Source organism: Prionailurus bengalensis, chromosome C2 (genome assembly GCF_016509475.1).
Source record: "Prionailurus bengalensis isolate Pbe53 chromosome C2, Fcat_Pben_1.1_paternal_pri, whole genome shotgun sequence".
Taxonomy (NCBI): Eukaryota; Metazoa; Chordata; class Mammalia; order Carnivora; family Felidae; genus Prionailurus; species Prionailurus bengalensis.
Genome location: NC_057350.1, coordinates 83,044,234 through 83,059,552, shown reverse-complemented (window position 1 = coordinate 83,059,552; position 15,319 = coordinate 83,044,234). Strand labels below are relative to the sequence as shown.

Genomic DNA, 15,319 nt, shown 5'->3' with positions numbered 1-15,319 from the left:
TTTCAAATGGTGTGTCCATTTTGTAAATAGTGTAATTGTAATATTTCTAGGTTTCTATCATTAATCCTTTTGGCATATCAATATCCAGTGAAATATTCTATATATGCATGAATATAGGCAACCTTAGATAAGAGACAGTGCCTCATTTTTCTAATAAAATGGCTAAAAAAAGTTACTCCCCTAACTCGATGATATGTAACTTTTTAGGATATAGATGAAATGATCTTTTCTTTATAATATACAGTTTATTAATTTAGTTGCACATTGTCTTTTCATCTCACATATAGACTATAAATTTAGAAATAATACTTTTTTCCATACTTATTTCATAAAGTAATTTTGTTCAAGTTCTTCTCATGAATGTAAGACATCAGTGTCTTTGTCATCACCAGAGCCCCTGTTGAATTATCTAACAGTTTCCTAGAATTCTTCATCATTACTTCTGTTTAAGATATTTGAGATATGGCACTTCTAAAATCTGCGTGTAATTCTGTCCCTGGAAAATTTTCCCTCGACCACAAGTAGCCATTCTCTGAATAGGAGGGCAGTAGGTGTTTTCATTTGTCCTGTGGCTTACCCATGATGCGACACTAACTGCATTGCTTTACAAGTTACCATTAAAAGGCTTGTTTACAACAATGTCAGCAGTTGCAGTCGTGAGGGTCTAATCTTCGAAATAATTGCTATGCCTGCTGACACTCTTTGTCATTCTCTGTTTTAACCAGGTGACCTGTGAAAGCATCTAATATGATGTGATTAAAATGACACTTTATTTCTATGGTCTTCTTTCCAAAAACCTATATAACTCAAGTCTACTCATGAGAAAAGCACTAGACAAATCCTGAATGAATTACATTCTAAAAAATACCTGACCAGTGCTCTTTAAAACTGTTAAAGTTGGGGCACCTGGGTGGCTCGGTTGAGCATCCAACTCTTGATTTTGGCTCAGATTATGATCCCAGGGTTGTGGGATCGAGCCCCACATCTGCTCCACAGAGTGTGGAGCCTGCTTGAGATTGTTTCTCTCTTTCCCTCTGCTCCTCTCCCCTGTTTGTGTGCTCTCTCTCTCTAAAACAAAACAAAACAAAACTGTTAAAGTTATCGAAAACAAGGGAAGTATGAAAAAAAAAAAAACCTGTCATAGCCAAGAGGAGCCTAAGAAGACGTGACAACTAAATGTAATGCAGTTCCCTGAATGAGAGCCTGAGACAGAAAAGGGACATTAGATAAAAATGAAGCGACTGAATGAAGTATGGATCTCAGTTAAAACTATGTATCAATATTGATTTTGGCAACTGTACTGATACAAGAAGTTAATAGTAGGGGAAACTGTGTGCGGGACCGTAAGAGAAATCTCTGCACTGTCCTCAATTTTTCTGTAAATCTAAAACTGTAGTAAAAAATAAAAAGTTTATTTTAAAAAACAGAATTGTGAACATGGCTAAAACTTAGCCAAATCTATTATTACTGTGATTTGTTTTCATGTTTGATACTGCAAAGAGTTCCAAACCTGTCTGTAAAAATTCAAATAAGATATTTTACAGATAAGTGGTAATCTGGATTCAGGTATTCTTTTTCTCCTGTATTCTGTGAAGATATTTAAGTAATTTTTGACTTGAATTACCTAGATGATGACCTTGCTTGTATTTGTGAAAGGAGCCTATCTTTATAAAAATCCAAACAAAGAAGATAGCAACACTGGTTCTGACTGATAAGTGGAATGGTAAATAAAGAACAGATGTATACCCTCCTTAAAAAAAATAGGATGATAAATATTTTTCAAAACTGATGATCTCTCTGTAAAATGTATGACCGTTAGATTTTTCTCCCTGTAAAAAAAAAATAAAAACTAACGCTAAGGTTGTATAAGGCTAATAATGTGTCTTTCCTAAATGATACTTTGTTTTTTAAAATAATGAAGAGAGCACCTTGTAAGTGCTCTTTGTAAAGTCTTGAGTATCAAACTCCCTGTTCTGTGAGAGATAATTTTTGGGGGGAAAACCAAAACAGAGAAACACCCTTCCCTTACAGTAGCCACTATACGGTGACAGAATGCATTTTCAGCATGTTAAAATGTATCCACTTTAACTTGGTTTTTTTTAATATGGCATTATGCAGATAATCTCTGATGACATGGAATAGGTCATATAAATAAAACAACATGAATGCCAGAGAGAGTGTAGGAGAAGCACTCTATTCTGGCTTATTTAGAATTCTAATTGAGCAGCTTTTAAAACTCCATTTATTTCCTGGGGAAGGATTGAAATTAAAAAAAAAATCATTTTGAAAATAAGAAATCTTATATAAAACCCAAGAAATTTATCAAAATGGCATCCTTCAGAAGATTTTTAATATTATTATTAAGTTATTCTAAAATTATAATAGTACTTATTAAAGAAAATTTGGAACATAGAAAAATAGACTCTCCCGTAATTGGTAGGGAGGTTTTAAAGGAAATACATGTTTTAAACAGCTTCTGTTTTAAAACATATATAAACGCTAACAATCATTTGACCACCTAGGTTTAGGAGGTTTGTTTGCCCTTTTTAAAAATTAATATCAGACACACAAGAAATGCATATTTTGTCATTTTCCTTAAGTCATTTGTGCCAGTGTACCTTATAATTGTACTGAAACTGACATATCCTGTAATATATCTGTTAAAGCTCTTAGTTACCTTTTTTAAATACCAGGAGTCATTTTAACACCGTCAGACTCAATACTGTGTTGCGCACTGTCACCCACCACAGTGTAGCCATTACTGTCACCAGAGTAGTTCTTGCTGTGATTGTTATCAAGTTACTGAATGGATAAAATCCTCAACGTAATTTAACCTGAGTGGCCAGGCTTCCTTTTTGTCTTGAATGATGTCGGATGGGCCTCACGTTTGTTTTGTGGTGTGCTTGATTTGCAGTGGATAAACTCACGTACAGTTGTGCTCTTGGACAGCGTGGAGAAGTTGCATGTGATCGATCGGCAGACTCAAGAGGAATTAGAAACAGTGGAGATCTCAGAAGTTCAGTTGGTCTATAACAGCAGCCATTTCAAATCCCTAGCCACCGGAGGAAATGTTAGCCAGGCACTGGTAAGGGCAATCCATTATCTTAGTACTGCTTTGATAAACTTGGTATTTTGTTGTTGTTTGTTTTAGAAATAGGAACTGAGGAGTTAGTTAGATGTTTCTTTAAAAGCCACTAGATTGAAGTGGATATGGGTGTGTTTATGAGTCTTCAGGGATGTGAACTAAAACAGTAATTCCTGTGGTCTTCTATTAAAAAAATGTGACTAATATAATACCAAAGAATTTTAACTTTTATGCTAAAATAATAAAATGAAATTGAAAATTTATGAGAAAGAAATTATAAAAGCAGAATATTTTACGAAGTTTAATATGGTGGCAGTAAGCCTGATAGATTTAAGGGCCGAATGACTGGAGACAAAAAGCCTGTGAGGCTTTGGAAATATTTGGGTGATTGGTAAAGGCTTTAGCAGGTGTGGTGGCTGTGGGAACTAAAAGGTAAAGATGGCTCTGAGAGGAGGAAAGAAGGTTCTTTAGAAACAGGTATATCAAATGTAGGAGTCGAGAGAGAAGGAAGACACAGAAGTATGATCTTAGTGTTAATTTTACTGTATTTTAAGCAACCACAATGATAGCCTTTTGCTAAAGGCAGTTTTACACATGCAGTTTACAGTTAAATTTCTTTGAATTGTGATCTCTTGTTTCCAAAAGCAATAATTTCTAAGCCGGAAGTTTAGAGGCTTTCCTGGTTAATTTCTTGGAAGAAAAAAGTAATGATGTTCATACTTAATGAGCATCTACTGTGTGATATGCAGCCACTGGTCACATCTCGCTGAGATATTAGGACTTCAGCGTTTAAAAAATATGTGAAAGGGTCTTCCATCCTCAGAATTTAGAAACCAAGAAAATCCAGACTAAGAAATGGTAATGCAGTAGAGTTCACTAAAGACTAATTATTATCCCACACTTACGTATTTTCTTGTGTTAGAATGGTTATTAAAAATGGTGTTTGACTTTGAACTTGTACTTTTGGCCAAGATGGATTAGTGGGCACTGGATTACTCTCCTGTATAGAAGAAAGAAAAAAAAAAAAAAAAAACTTTTCAAGATACTGGCTACCAGGTAGTGAAGGCCAGCAATCTCTGACAAAATGGGAAACAAACGGCATGAGCCCTGTCATTATCCTAGCTTCTAGCCTAGAGAGAGTTTCTAGGCTGTAGCTCAGGGGTGAGGGACCCACTTGGAGTCCGAAGGACTCTATAAACTGAGACTATGGAAGACTAAGGTGGGTTGAGTTTACAGGACAGTGTAGGACAGGGTACTGGAGAGGACAGACAGCACCATACCTGTGGTTCCCTTTGGGTATTCAGCAGACAGTTGATCAACAGATACATATGAGGGAACTCCAAGAACTGTGTGATAGGTTTGGAAGGAACTGTATCCAGTCCTCGCACTGGCTTGTTTATACCAGCCAGAATGGAAAGCTTCATGATTTCTAGGGCATTGGGTAGAATACTCAGGTTATATCTTGGTTCAGTAGTGGGTAATAATTAGGACCAGAATAAACACTGCTCTGGTCCCTACTACAGATCTTAAAAGCAAGACCAGAAAGAATCAAACTGTTTCCACATAACTTAACTACCTCACAAAACAAAGCACAAGAATATTTTTTTGTAATGTTTTATTTATTTATTTTGAGAGGGAGAGTGAGTGTGAGCATGGAGGGGGCAGAGAGAATCCCAAGTAGGCTCTGCTTGGTTGGCACAGAGACTGACACTGGGCTCCATCTCACAAGCCACAAGATCGTGATCTGAGCCAAAATCAAGAGTAGGACGCTCAACCAACTGAGATACCCAGGTGCCCCCCAAAAGCACAGGAATATCAATAGGAAAACAGAAATGTCCAGAACCCAACAAGATAAAATTCACAGAGTCTGCCATTCAGTCAGAGATTACTAGGCATGTAAAGAAGAAGAGAAACACAATTTAGAGTGAGGAGACAAATCAATCAAAACTGACTTAGACCGGAGACAGATGTTAGAATTAGCAGACAAGGACATAACAGTTATTATAACTACAGTCCATATATCCAAAAAGTTAAGTAGTGACATGAAAGATATTTAGAAAAGTACAAATCTAACTTCTAGAGATAAAAATTACAGTGCTTGAAATGAAAAATGCCCTGGATGAGATTAATGTTAGAGAGTAGACATTATAGGAACATTAGTGAACTTGAAGATAGAGCAATAGAATTTATCCAAAATGAAACACAGAAAAAATAATTAAAAAAAATAGTTGTGACCTGTGAGACACATTGAGTAGGCTAACATATGAGCAGTTGGAATCTCTGAAGAAAAGGAGAGGAGGGGCGCCTGATTAGCTCAGTCGGTTAAGCATCATATTTCAGCTCAGGTCATGATATTGTGGTTTGTGGGTTTGAGCCCCATGTTGGGCTCTGTGCTGACAGCTCAGAGCCTGGAACCTGCTTCAGATTCTGTGTCTCCTTCTCTCTCTGTCCCTCCCCCACTTGTACTCTGTCTCTCTCTGTCTCTCAAAAATAAATAAAAATGTTTAAAAAAAAGAGGAAAAAAATGGAAGAAGGAATGATCAAAAACTTTCCAAAACTATAAACACAAATTTTCAAGAAGCTCAGTGAACCCCGGACCTCAAGCTGTATTACAAAGCTGTAATCATCAAGACAGTATGGTACTGGCACAAGAACAGACACTCAGATCAATGGAACAGAATAGAGAACCCAGAAATGGACCCACAAACATATGGTCAACTAACCTTTGACAAAGCAGGAAAGAATATCCAATAGAATAAAGACAGTGTCTCTTCAGCAAGTGGTGCTGGGAAAACTGGATAGTAACATGCAGAAGAATGAACCTGAGCCACTTTCTTACACCACATACAAAAATAAACTCGAAATGGATGAAAGACCTCAATGTAAGACAGGAAGCCATCAAAATCCTAGAGGAGAAAGCAGGCAAAAACCTCTTTGACCTTGGCTGCAGCAACTTCTTACTCAAGACCTCTCCGGAGGCAAGGGAAACAAAAGCAAAAATGAACTATTAGGACCTCATCAAAATAAAAAGCTTCTGCACAGTGAAGGAAACAATCAGCAAAACTAAAAGGCAACCGACGGAATAGGAGAAGATATTTGCAAACAGCATATTAGATAAAGGGTTAGTATCCAAAATCTATAAAGAACTTATCAAACTCAACACCCAAAAAACAAATAATCCAGTGAAGAAATGGGCAAAAGACATCAATAGACCTACAGATGGCCAACCGACACATGAAAAAATGCTCAACATCACTCATCATCAGGGAAATGCAAATCAAAACCACAATGAGATACCGCCTTACACCTGTCAGAATGGCTAACATTAACAACTCAGGCAATGACAGATGTTGGTGAGGATGTGGAGAAAGAGGATCTCTTTTGCATTGTTGGTGGGGATGCAAACTGGTGCAGCCATTCTGGAAAACACTGTGGAGGTTCCTCAAAGAATTGAAACTAGAACAACCCTACGACCCAGCAATTGCACTACTAGGCATTTATCCACGGGATACAGGTGTGCGGTTTTGAAGGGACACATGCACCCCCCATGTTTATAGCAACACTGTCAACAATAGCCAAAGTATGGAATGTCCATCGATGGATGAATGGATAAAGAAGATGTGGTGTATATATATACAATGGAGTATTACTCAGCAATCAAAAAGAATGAAATCTTGCCATTTGCAACTACATGATGGAACTGGGGGATATTATGCTAAGCGAAATTAGAGAAAGACAAATATATGACTTCACTCATATGAGGATTTTAAGATACGAAACAGATGAACAGAAGGAAGGGAAGCAAAAATATAAAACCTGGGAGGGGAACCAAAACATAAGAGACTCTCAAATATGGAGAACAAACAGAGGGTTGCTGGAGGGTTGCTGGAGAGGGTTGTGGGAGTGGGGGTTGGGCTAAATGGGTAAGGGGCATTAAGGAATCTACTCCTGAAATCATTGTTGCACTATATGCTAACTAACTTAGATGTAAATTAAAAAAAGCTCAGCAAACCCAAGCACAAGTAAAATAAAACCGTATATAGATTGTTCAAAATAAGTAAAGAGAAAAATATTAAAGCAGCTAGAGAAGAAAGGCACATTAAATGCAGAAGAGCAACAGTAAGTATGAAAGCAGATTCCTCATCAGAAACAATTTGAGCAATCTCCAAAGATATATAGATGGTCAATAAGCATAGCCAAGATGCTCAGCGTTGTTAATCATTAAGGAAATGCATATCAAAACGCAATGAGATATTCACTTCATACCCACTAAGCCGGCTGTAACTAAAAACGTAGACAGTCATAAATATTGGTGAAGATAAGGAAAAAATGGGACTGTTATATGCTGCTGGTGGGAAATGGTACAGCTGCTGTGGAAAACATTGTGGCAGTTCCTCAAAATGTTAAACATATTCATGAGGATTCATTTGAGCAATTCTCCTAGGTATATACCCAAGAGAAGTGAAAATATGTCCACACAAACACTTGTTCACAAATGTTCATGGCAGCATTATTCATAATAGCCAAAAAATGGAAACAGTCCAATGTCCACCACTTGGTAAGTGGATGAATAAAAAGTGACATAGTTGGGGCGCCTGGGTGGCTCAGTCAGTTAAGCGTCCGACTTCGGCTCAGGTCACGATCTCGCGGTCCGTGAGTTCGAGCCCCGCATCGGGCTCTGGGCTGATGGCTCAGAGCCTGGAGCCTGTTTCAGATTCTGTGTCTCCCTCTCTCTGACCCTCCCCTGTTCATGCTGTCTCTCTCTGTCTCAAAAATAAATAAACATTAAAAAAAAAATTAAAAAAAAAAGTGACATAGCCATGTAATAGAATACTGTCCCACAATAAAAAGGATGAACTACTGACATGTGCTACAACATGGATGGATGAACCTTTTCAAAAACTATGTTAAGTGAAAGAAGCCATATGGAAAGATTGATTCTGGGAGATGTCCAGAAAAGCCAAGTTTACGGAGATAGATGTAGAGTAGTGGTTACTTGAGAGTGGGAGTGGGAATAAGGGTTGACTGGAAATGAATACAAGGGGTCTTTGTGGATTGATGGAAATGTTCTAAAACTGGACTTTAGTGATGGTTGGGCAGCTGTAAATGTATTAAAATTATTGAATTTTACATTTAATGAGTGAATTATGTGGTATATAAATTATATCTCAGCACTGTTATTTAACAAGAGCTATTGACTGTTTAAAACAAAAATAATGTAATGTTTATGATAATGTGGAAGTAGTGTGTGTGATGAAAATAGTGCATAGCAGGGAGTGGGGCATAGAAGTATATCATTATAAGGATTTACATTATACATCAAATAGTATGATATTACTTAAATGTAGATAGAGTTAAAGTTACATGTTGTAAACACTAGAGGAATCGCTGAAAAAAGATGTGTAACTAAATAAGTTAATAGTAGTGACAAAATGGAATGTTAAAAAATATTAAATTCAGTGAAGCCTAAAAAATAGGAACAGACAATACAAGTAGAAAAAACAGTTAATATGATCATCAATCTAAAGCCAACCATATCAATTACAGCAAGTGGAAATAGTCTAAAGATTTCAATTAAAAGGTAGATCGTCAGACTGGATAAAGAAATTTAAGAACCAAATCTGTGCTGTGGACAAAACGCGTGAAGTACGAAGACGTAGATAAATTAAAAGATAGAAAAAGACATACCCTGCAAACTCTAATCATAATCACTAGATTTCAGGGTAGGAAATATTGTCTGAGATAAAGAGAAATTTCAAATTGGTAAAAAGGGGTTACAAGAAGATAAACCATCTTAAAGATTTAAGCACCCAATATCAGACCTCCAATACATGTGAAGCAAACACTGACAGAATGGAAAGGAGAAACTGACAAACCACAATTACACAAAACTCCTTTCGGTCATTAATAGAATTAGTAGACAGAAAATCATTAAAGGTGTGGAAGACTTAGACACTATTGATTGACCAATTGATCTAAGTGACATTTACAGAATATTCCACCAAACAAAAGCAAGTTACAAACTTTTTTCAAGAACACGTGGAGTATGCACCAGTATAGGTTATATAAGCCATAAAACAAACTTTCATAAATTGTTGAAGGAATCATCAGAGTAAGTCTGGGAAGAACCCAAATATTTGGAATTTAAACCACACTTTTATAAATAACCCATGAGTCAAAGAAGAAATCTCAGAGGAAATTGGAATATATTTTAAACTGAATGAAAATGAAATTACAACATATCAAAATCTGGGGCCTACAGTTAAATCAGTTTTTAAGAGTAACTTATAGCATTAAATACGTATATTAGGAAAGAAGAAAAATCTCAAATTAATGCCCTAAGCTTCTACCTTAATTAAGGAAATAGAGAAATATAACTTAGATTGAAGAAAGAAATAAAAAGGTGAACACAAATCAGTTAAATAAAAAATCGACAGACCTTAGAGAAAATCAAAGGAATCAAAAGCTGATTCTTTAAAAGAGAAATAAAATTGATAAACCTCTAGTGAGACTAATTAAGGAAAAGGGAAGACACAGTTACCAGTATCAGGAATGGAAGAGGTGTCATCACTATAGAGAGTATAGATATTAAAAAGATAATGTGCATAATTTTATGCCAATGAATTCAACAACTTTAGGTGAAATGGAAAAATTCTTTGGAATGCACAGATTACCAAAGCTGACTCAAAAGCAATAGAAAGTCTAAGTCACTGTACATCAGTTAAAGAAATGATTGATTCTCTACAGAGAAGCCCCAGGCCCAGACAGCTTCACTGGTGAAGTCTATCATATTTAAGGAAAAAAAAAAAAAAACAAAACTGTACACAAAAATCTTTAAAAAATGGAGGAAAAGGGAGCATGCAACTCTTTTTATGAGATTAGATTGACTCTGATGATAAAATCAGACAAAGATACTACAATAGAGAACACTACAGATTAATATCCTCATAAGCATAGAAGCAAAAATACTCAAAATATTAGCAAATAGAAACAAGCAATGTATAATAAGAGTACTAAAATGAGCAAATGGTATTTATCCAAGGCATGCAAGGGTGCTTAACATTCAAAATCAATATAATTTACCGTACTAGTTGATTGTAAAAGAAAAACCATAATATCATTTCAGAAGTAAGTATTTGACAAAGTTCGATAGCCATTCCTGAGAAAATTCATGGCAAACTGGGAATAGAAGGGAACTTTTTCAACCTGATAATCAAGGGCATCTACAAAATCGTAAAGCTAACATCATACTTAAAGTAGTATTGCCAAAAAAACCCCCCAAAATCAAAGATGCTGATTCTGATCAAGCATCTTCTAGAGAAAATATGGAAGACAGAGGAACATGTTAAAAGATTCCATGTGAAAAAAAAAAAAAAGATTCCATGTGGGTGCAGTTAGCAAAATCCAGATAGTGGGAAACTATGGAATTAAGCATTCCAGTTTCTTCAACAGTTAACTTCAAGGAAAATAAAGGTTTGAGAGAGATGGAGTCAAAACCTATAAATTAAAAAAAAATTAAGGGACCTATCAGCCAGCTCCAACATGTGGCCTTTCATTGGATCTTAGATTTAGTCAAATGAAATGTAGAAAAAGCAAAAACAAAACAACAAAAATCTCAACAACATTTGACATTTATGAGACCATTTGAAATCTAAACACTGGATATTTCATACTAAGGAATGATTGTTAAATTTTTTTAAATATGCTAATGAAGTTGTGGTTATGTTAAAAAGGACTAATTTAGGGGCGCCTGGGTGGCGCAGTCGGTTAACTGTCCGACTTCAGCCAGGTCACGATCTCGCGGTCCGGGAGTTCGAGCCCCGCGTCAGGCTCTGGGCTGATGGCTCAGAGCCTGGAGCCTGTTTCCGATTCTGTGTCTCCCTCTCTCTCTGCCCCTCCCCCGTTTGTGCTCTGTCTCTCTCTGTCCCAAAAATAAATAAACGTTGAAAAAAAAAATTAAAAAAAAAAAGGACTAATTTATGCATATACTGAATTTTTATAAATGAAATACTCAAAGTCTGAGATTCATCTCAAAATTATACTATGTATAGGGGAGTCAGTGGGAATATAGGTGAGACAAGATTGGTGATGATATTGGTAATTAATGAAGCTGATTAATGGATGAAGAGTATTCTCTACTTTTGGATATATTTTTAAATTTCATAGCTTAAGTTTAAAGGTTATCCTAGTTATCAGTTATTGGCCGTTTGCATATTTTGGGACATTTATAAATGTTAATATATTTAAGTTTCATAGAAACTGCATGGTTTTTCAAAGATGAAAAATGAATGTCAGAAGTTTGAAACATGTTTAGGGTCATACCTTAAGTGACCGAGCCAAAATTGGCAATCCAAATTTATCACATGGTAGGTTTCATTTCTCTTTTGCTGGGCTATGCTGACTTCCATATATTATTCTGCTTTGTCTTCCAGTTTCTTCTTGTGTTTTATATTGGTGTTTATTTCAAAGAACATGGAGGTGCCATTTTCAAACAGCCCTATTCTTTGTCAGAAGCAGTGAATACCTGTCTTCCAGTAATGGGCAGGTTGCAGCATTCTCCCTTTAGATTTAGAAAGTTGGCTTATTCTTCCCATTTTTGTATTATTCTGAAAAATAAAAAGGCCGTGGGTAGGCAGAGAATTAACTTTTTGCACTTTGTCTTTTCTGCCACTTCACTGACTGGCGCTTGACTGACATTTTTCCCTCACTAATTTGTGGGATAAAACTGTTGATCTAAAATGTCTGTGTAATTGACATTCTTTAAAATGTCAATTCTCTAATACATGTTATTTTTACTTTTTTTTTAATAGGCTTTGGTTGGAGAGAAGGCTTGTTATCAGTCCATCAGTAGTTACGGTGGTCAGATCTTTTACTTGGGGACAAAAGTAAGCTCTTCCACTCTGACTTGACATTTGTTTGTACCAGGATAGTTGCGGCTGAAGGGGGTTGCTGGTACAGAGAGCAGTGCGTTACAAAGTGCATATTGATCATCAGGAATCTAACACTTTTAGGGTGTGTGTGTGTGTGTGTGTGTGTGTGTGTGTGTGTGTGTGTGTGTGTGTGTGCGTTTAAGGGATTTATTTTTTAAGTAACCACTGTGCCCAGTGTGGGGCTTATACTCACAACCCTGAGATCAACAGTTGCATGCTCTAATGACTGAGCCAGCCAGGTGCCCCTTTCAGGGGTATATAGTTATGATTTTTAGCTAATTTATTTTGCCTTTCAGACATTTTGACTTTCATTTAGGTTCTAGGATGCTTATTTTCTTGATTCAAGGATATACTTTCATAATCTTTACATTTATGGTTTTCAAGATGAGGAAGATAGCTTATCATGTATATTTGTCATGTCCTTTAGCTTAGATCAGCTTAGGATATATTAAAATGCATTGAGGTATTTGACTTAAAATAGAATCACCGGAATAGGAACTTGTTTGTGTATCAATTTGTTCCTTGCTTTTTTTTTTCTTTAACTTAGAGAAATATTCATTATTAAAATTCAAAATATTACAGGGATTTGGGGCATTCTTTGTTTCTTGCCTGTGGAATTAATTCCTTGGACTGCAGACTTAACTTTAAATATTTGTTTGATTTACTCTTTAATGTGGGCCCTTGAAAACCCTTTAGTAAATACTTCTAATTGTACTATGAAATATTTTTACCTAAAGAGATGTAAAATGAGATGCAGGACTGGGACAAATGTGTCTCCCAAACTAAGTTGTTAAAGATGATCATTTTAATTATTGTTTCTTTATTTTCTAGTCTGTTTATGTGATGATGCTGAGAAGCTGGAGAGAGGTGAGTTCAAAGTAATTTTATATGTTAGAGCTGTTGAATTGATTAGCATCTTAACATTCTGTTTTGACTTTGCAGGAAAAGATTATTTGGATTTGTGCTTTTTAATTTCAGAAGTATACATCAGAATCTTTATAACTATTAGGTACTTGATTTGCTAATACTGACTATAAATTAGGATTAGATTTAGCTACAAAAGTCAGGAAATTTAAAATAACAGTGGCTTCAATAAGATTTCTCTCTAATGTAAAAACAATCTGGAGGTAGGTAGTCTGTGGCTAGTGAGGCAGCTCAGTGGTCTTTAGTAGACTGTCCTATTCCACCATTCTTGTGTGTGGATTCTAGTCTCAAAGTCATTTAATGTTCCAGTGTGGCTGACGGAGCTCCAGCTGTTAAGTCCACATTCCAGGAAGGAGGAAGGGGAAGAGAATGGCTGGCGCCTGCCTTTTAAGGTTATCCCCAGGGAAGGGCAAACTTTTCCACTTATTTATCATTGGCTAGAACTTAGTCACATGACCCCAAGTGGCTACAAGGGAGTCTTAGAAGTGTCCTTTTGCTGGTATATTGCTGTCTCAGGTAAACTTGGGATTTGTTACTAAGGAGGAGGGAATGGAGGCACCTGGGTGACTCAGTCCGTTGAGTGTCTGTCTGACTTCGGCTCAGGTCATGATCTCACGACTCCTGAGTTTGAGCCCCGCGCCAGGCTCTGTGCTGACAGCTCAGAACCTGGAGCTCACTTCTGATTCTGTCTCTCCCCCCACCCCCGCCCCTCCCCACTCACGCTCTATCTCTCTTTCTCCTTCCAAAATAAATAAAAACATTTAAAAAATTTTAAAAACAAGGGAGGAGGGTGTGAATGGATGTTGTGGTAAACAACTAACCTTTTCTGTTACAGTGACATTCCAGCTGTTTCCTCTTTTCATATTTAGGCCTTGTGGCTACCTGTATTAGCCCATACAATCACTGTACTATGTAGTGCTTTAAGAAATTGTTTTCATAGAAATAAGATAGTCACATGATTATTGGAATAATTTTAGCTGTTAAGCAATAACGTCTGAAAAGGTATTAGGTAGAATAGGAATTCTACCTAGTAGTTGGTCAGACAAAGGGGTTTAGCTTCTCTCATTTACTCATTTTAGAGAGTGGATCATCTTCTGAAACAAGATTGTCTTACAGAAGCCTTGGCTCTTGCATGGTCTTTCCATGAAGGAAAAGCAAAAGCAGTAGTGGGTAAGTTGACAGAATACCAGTGTAGTAGACATTGTTTTTCTGGAGTAGAGAAAATGAATACTAATCACTCATAGGACATTTTTTAGCATAGTGTTCAAATATTTTCTAAACAAGATGTCATCAAACCTTACAGACTTCCAGTGAAAAAGGTTAATGACAAATACAGGGGATAGAATTTTAAATATTGCTTTTAAAATCCTTTAATTTCATAAGGAGAATTTATAGTTGGAATAAAAAGAAAGTACGTTGATAGGTTATCTGATCCAATAGATGTGAGATGCTCTTACTATGGCATATTAGCCAATACTTTGATATCTAAGGATTGTTATAATTATGTCTTTTGTTAGCACATTATGGATTTTGTTTTTATGCTGAATTTTGCTTCTCTGCAGGATTATCAGGGGATGCCAGTAAGCGAAAGGCTGTTGTTGCAGATCGGGTGAGTATTTTAGTAGGGGCTTTACTAGGGTACAATACAGATTTGCCTTTGGTATCAGCTAATAATTTTGGGGCATGATTAGGTAAATGGCTACAGTCAAGGAGAGAGTGTGTAAAAAAACAAGTGTATAATTCCCTGGTGTCATCTTGAATTCTTTTAAACTTTCTTCTTACCACCTTTCTTTTTTTCCCTTGCTCACTCCCTTATGACGATGATAAAATTGTAAAACAAAACAAAACAAAAAAAAGAGCCAAAGGACAGCAGAAAGGAGGACGGAAAAACTCAGGGATCTGGATTATTTATGAGTCTGATTATATATAGCCTATAGAAAGTTGACAATTGTTAGTTTTTATGAACAGATAAGTAATTATGAGAAATACTACACATGCAAGTGTTTGTGTTGCCTGAGGTAACAGAGATGGCTGATTTTATTATTATTAATTAGCATAATATGATTAATGCCAATGTTTAATATTGACTTTGTTTTCCTAATCTAGACCTGGTTGAATTTAAATTCATTTATTATAGTCATTCGTCTCTGTTTTTATTGTGCAAGTGCATTGGTAAAAATTACATTCCAAAATAAGTGTAAGCATATAGAAAACATGAATAGAAATTGGTCACTCTTCAGACTCATGAATGATTAATTGTCTCAGTATTAGCTAAAATACTTTAGGAATTTATGTTCTGTCTGTGTTCTCGAGGCAAAGACCTACAGCAGAGCTTTCTGAAGACCTTAACTTCGATTTTTCATTTCCTGAGCAACAGAGG

The 15,319-nt window shown here is 36.1% G+C and overlaps 1 protein-coding gene across 9 annotated transcripts in view; it reads left to right on the top strand.

The window, feature by feature from the left end:
• Window positions 1-15,319, top strand: part of VPS8 (VPS8 subunit of CORVET complex) — a 254,914-nt gene that overhangs the window by 48,091 nt on the left and 191,504 nt on the right. For all 9 annotated transcript variants that reach the window (XR_006299413.1, XR_006299414.1, XM_043594694.1 and 6 more), the window contains 5 exons: window positions 2,915-3,085; window positions 11,896-11,970; window positions 12,847-12,882; window positions 14,019-14,109; window positions 14,502-14,548. Coding sequence is in view for 7 of the 9 variants with exons in the window: in XM_043594694.1 (XP_043450629.1) it covers window positions 2,915-3,085; window positions 11,896-11,970; window positions 12,847-12,882; window positions 14,019-14,109; window positions 14,502-14,548 (420 nt within the window). In the remaining 2 variants the exon portion in view is untranslated. The remainder of the gene's footprint in view (window positions 1-2,914; window positions 3,086-11,895; window positions 11,971-12,846; window positions 12,883-14,018; window positions 14,110-14,501; window positions 14,549-15,319) is intronic.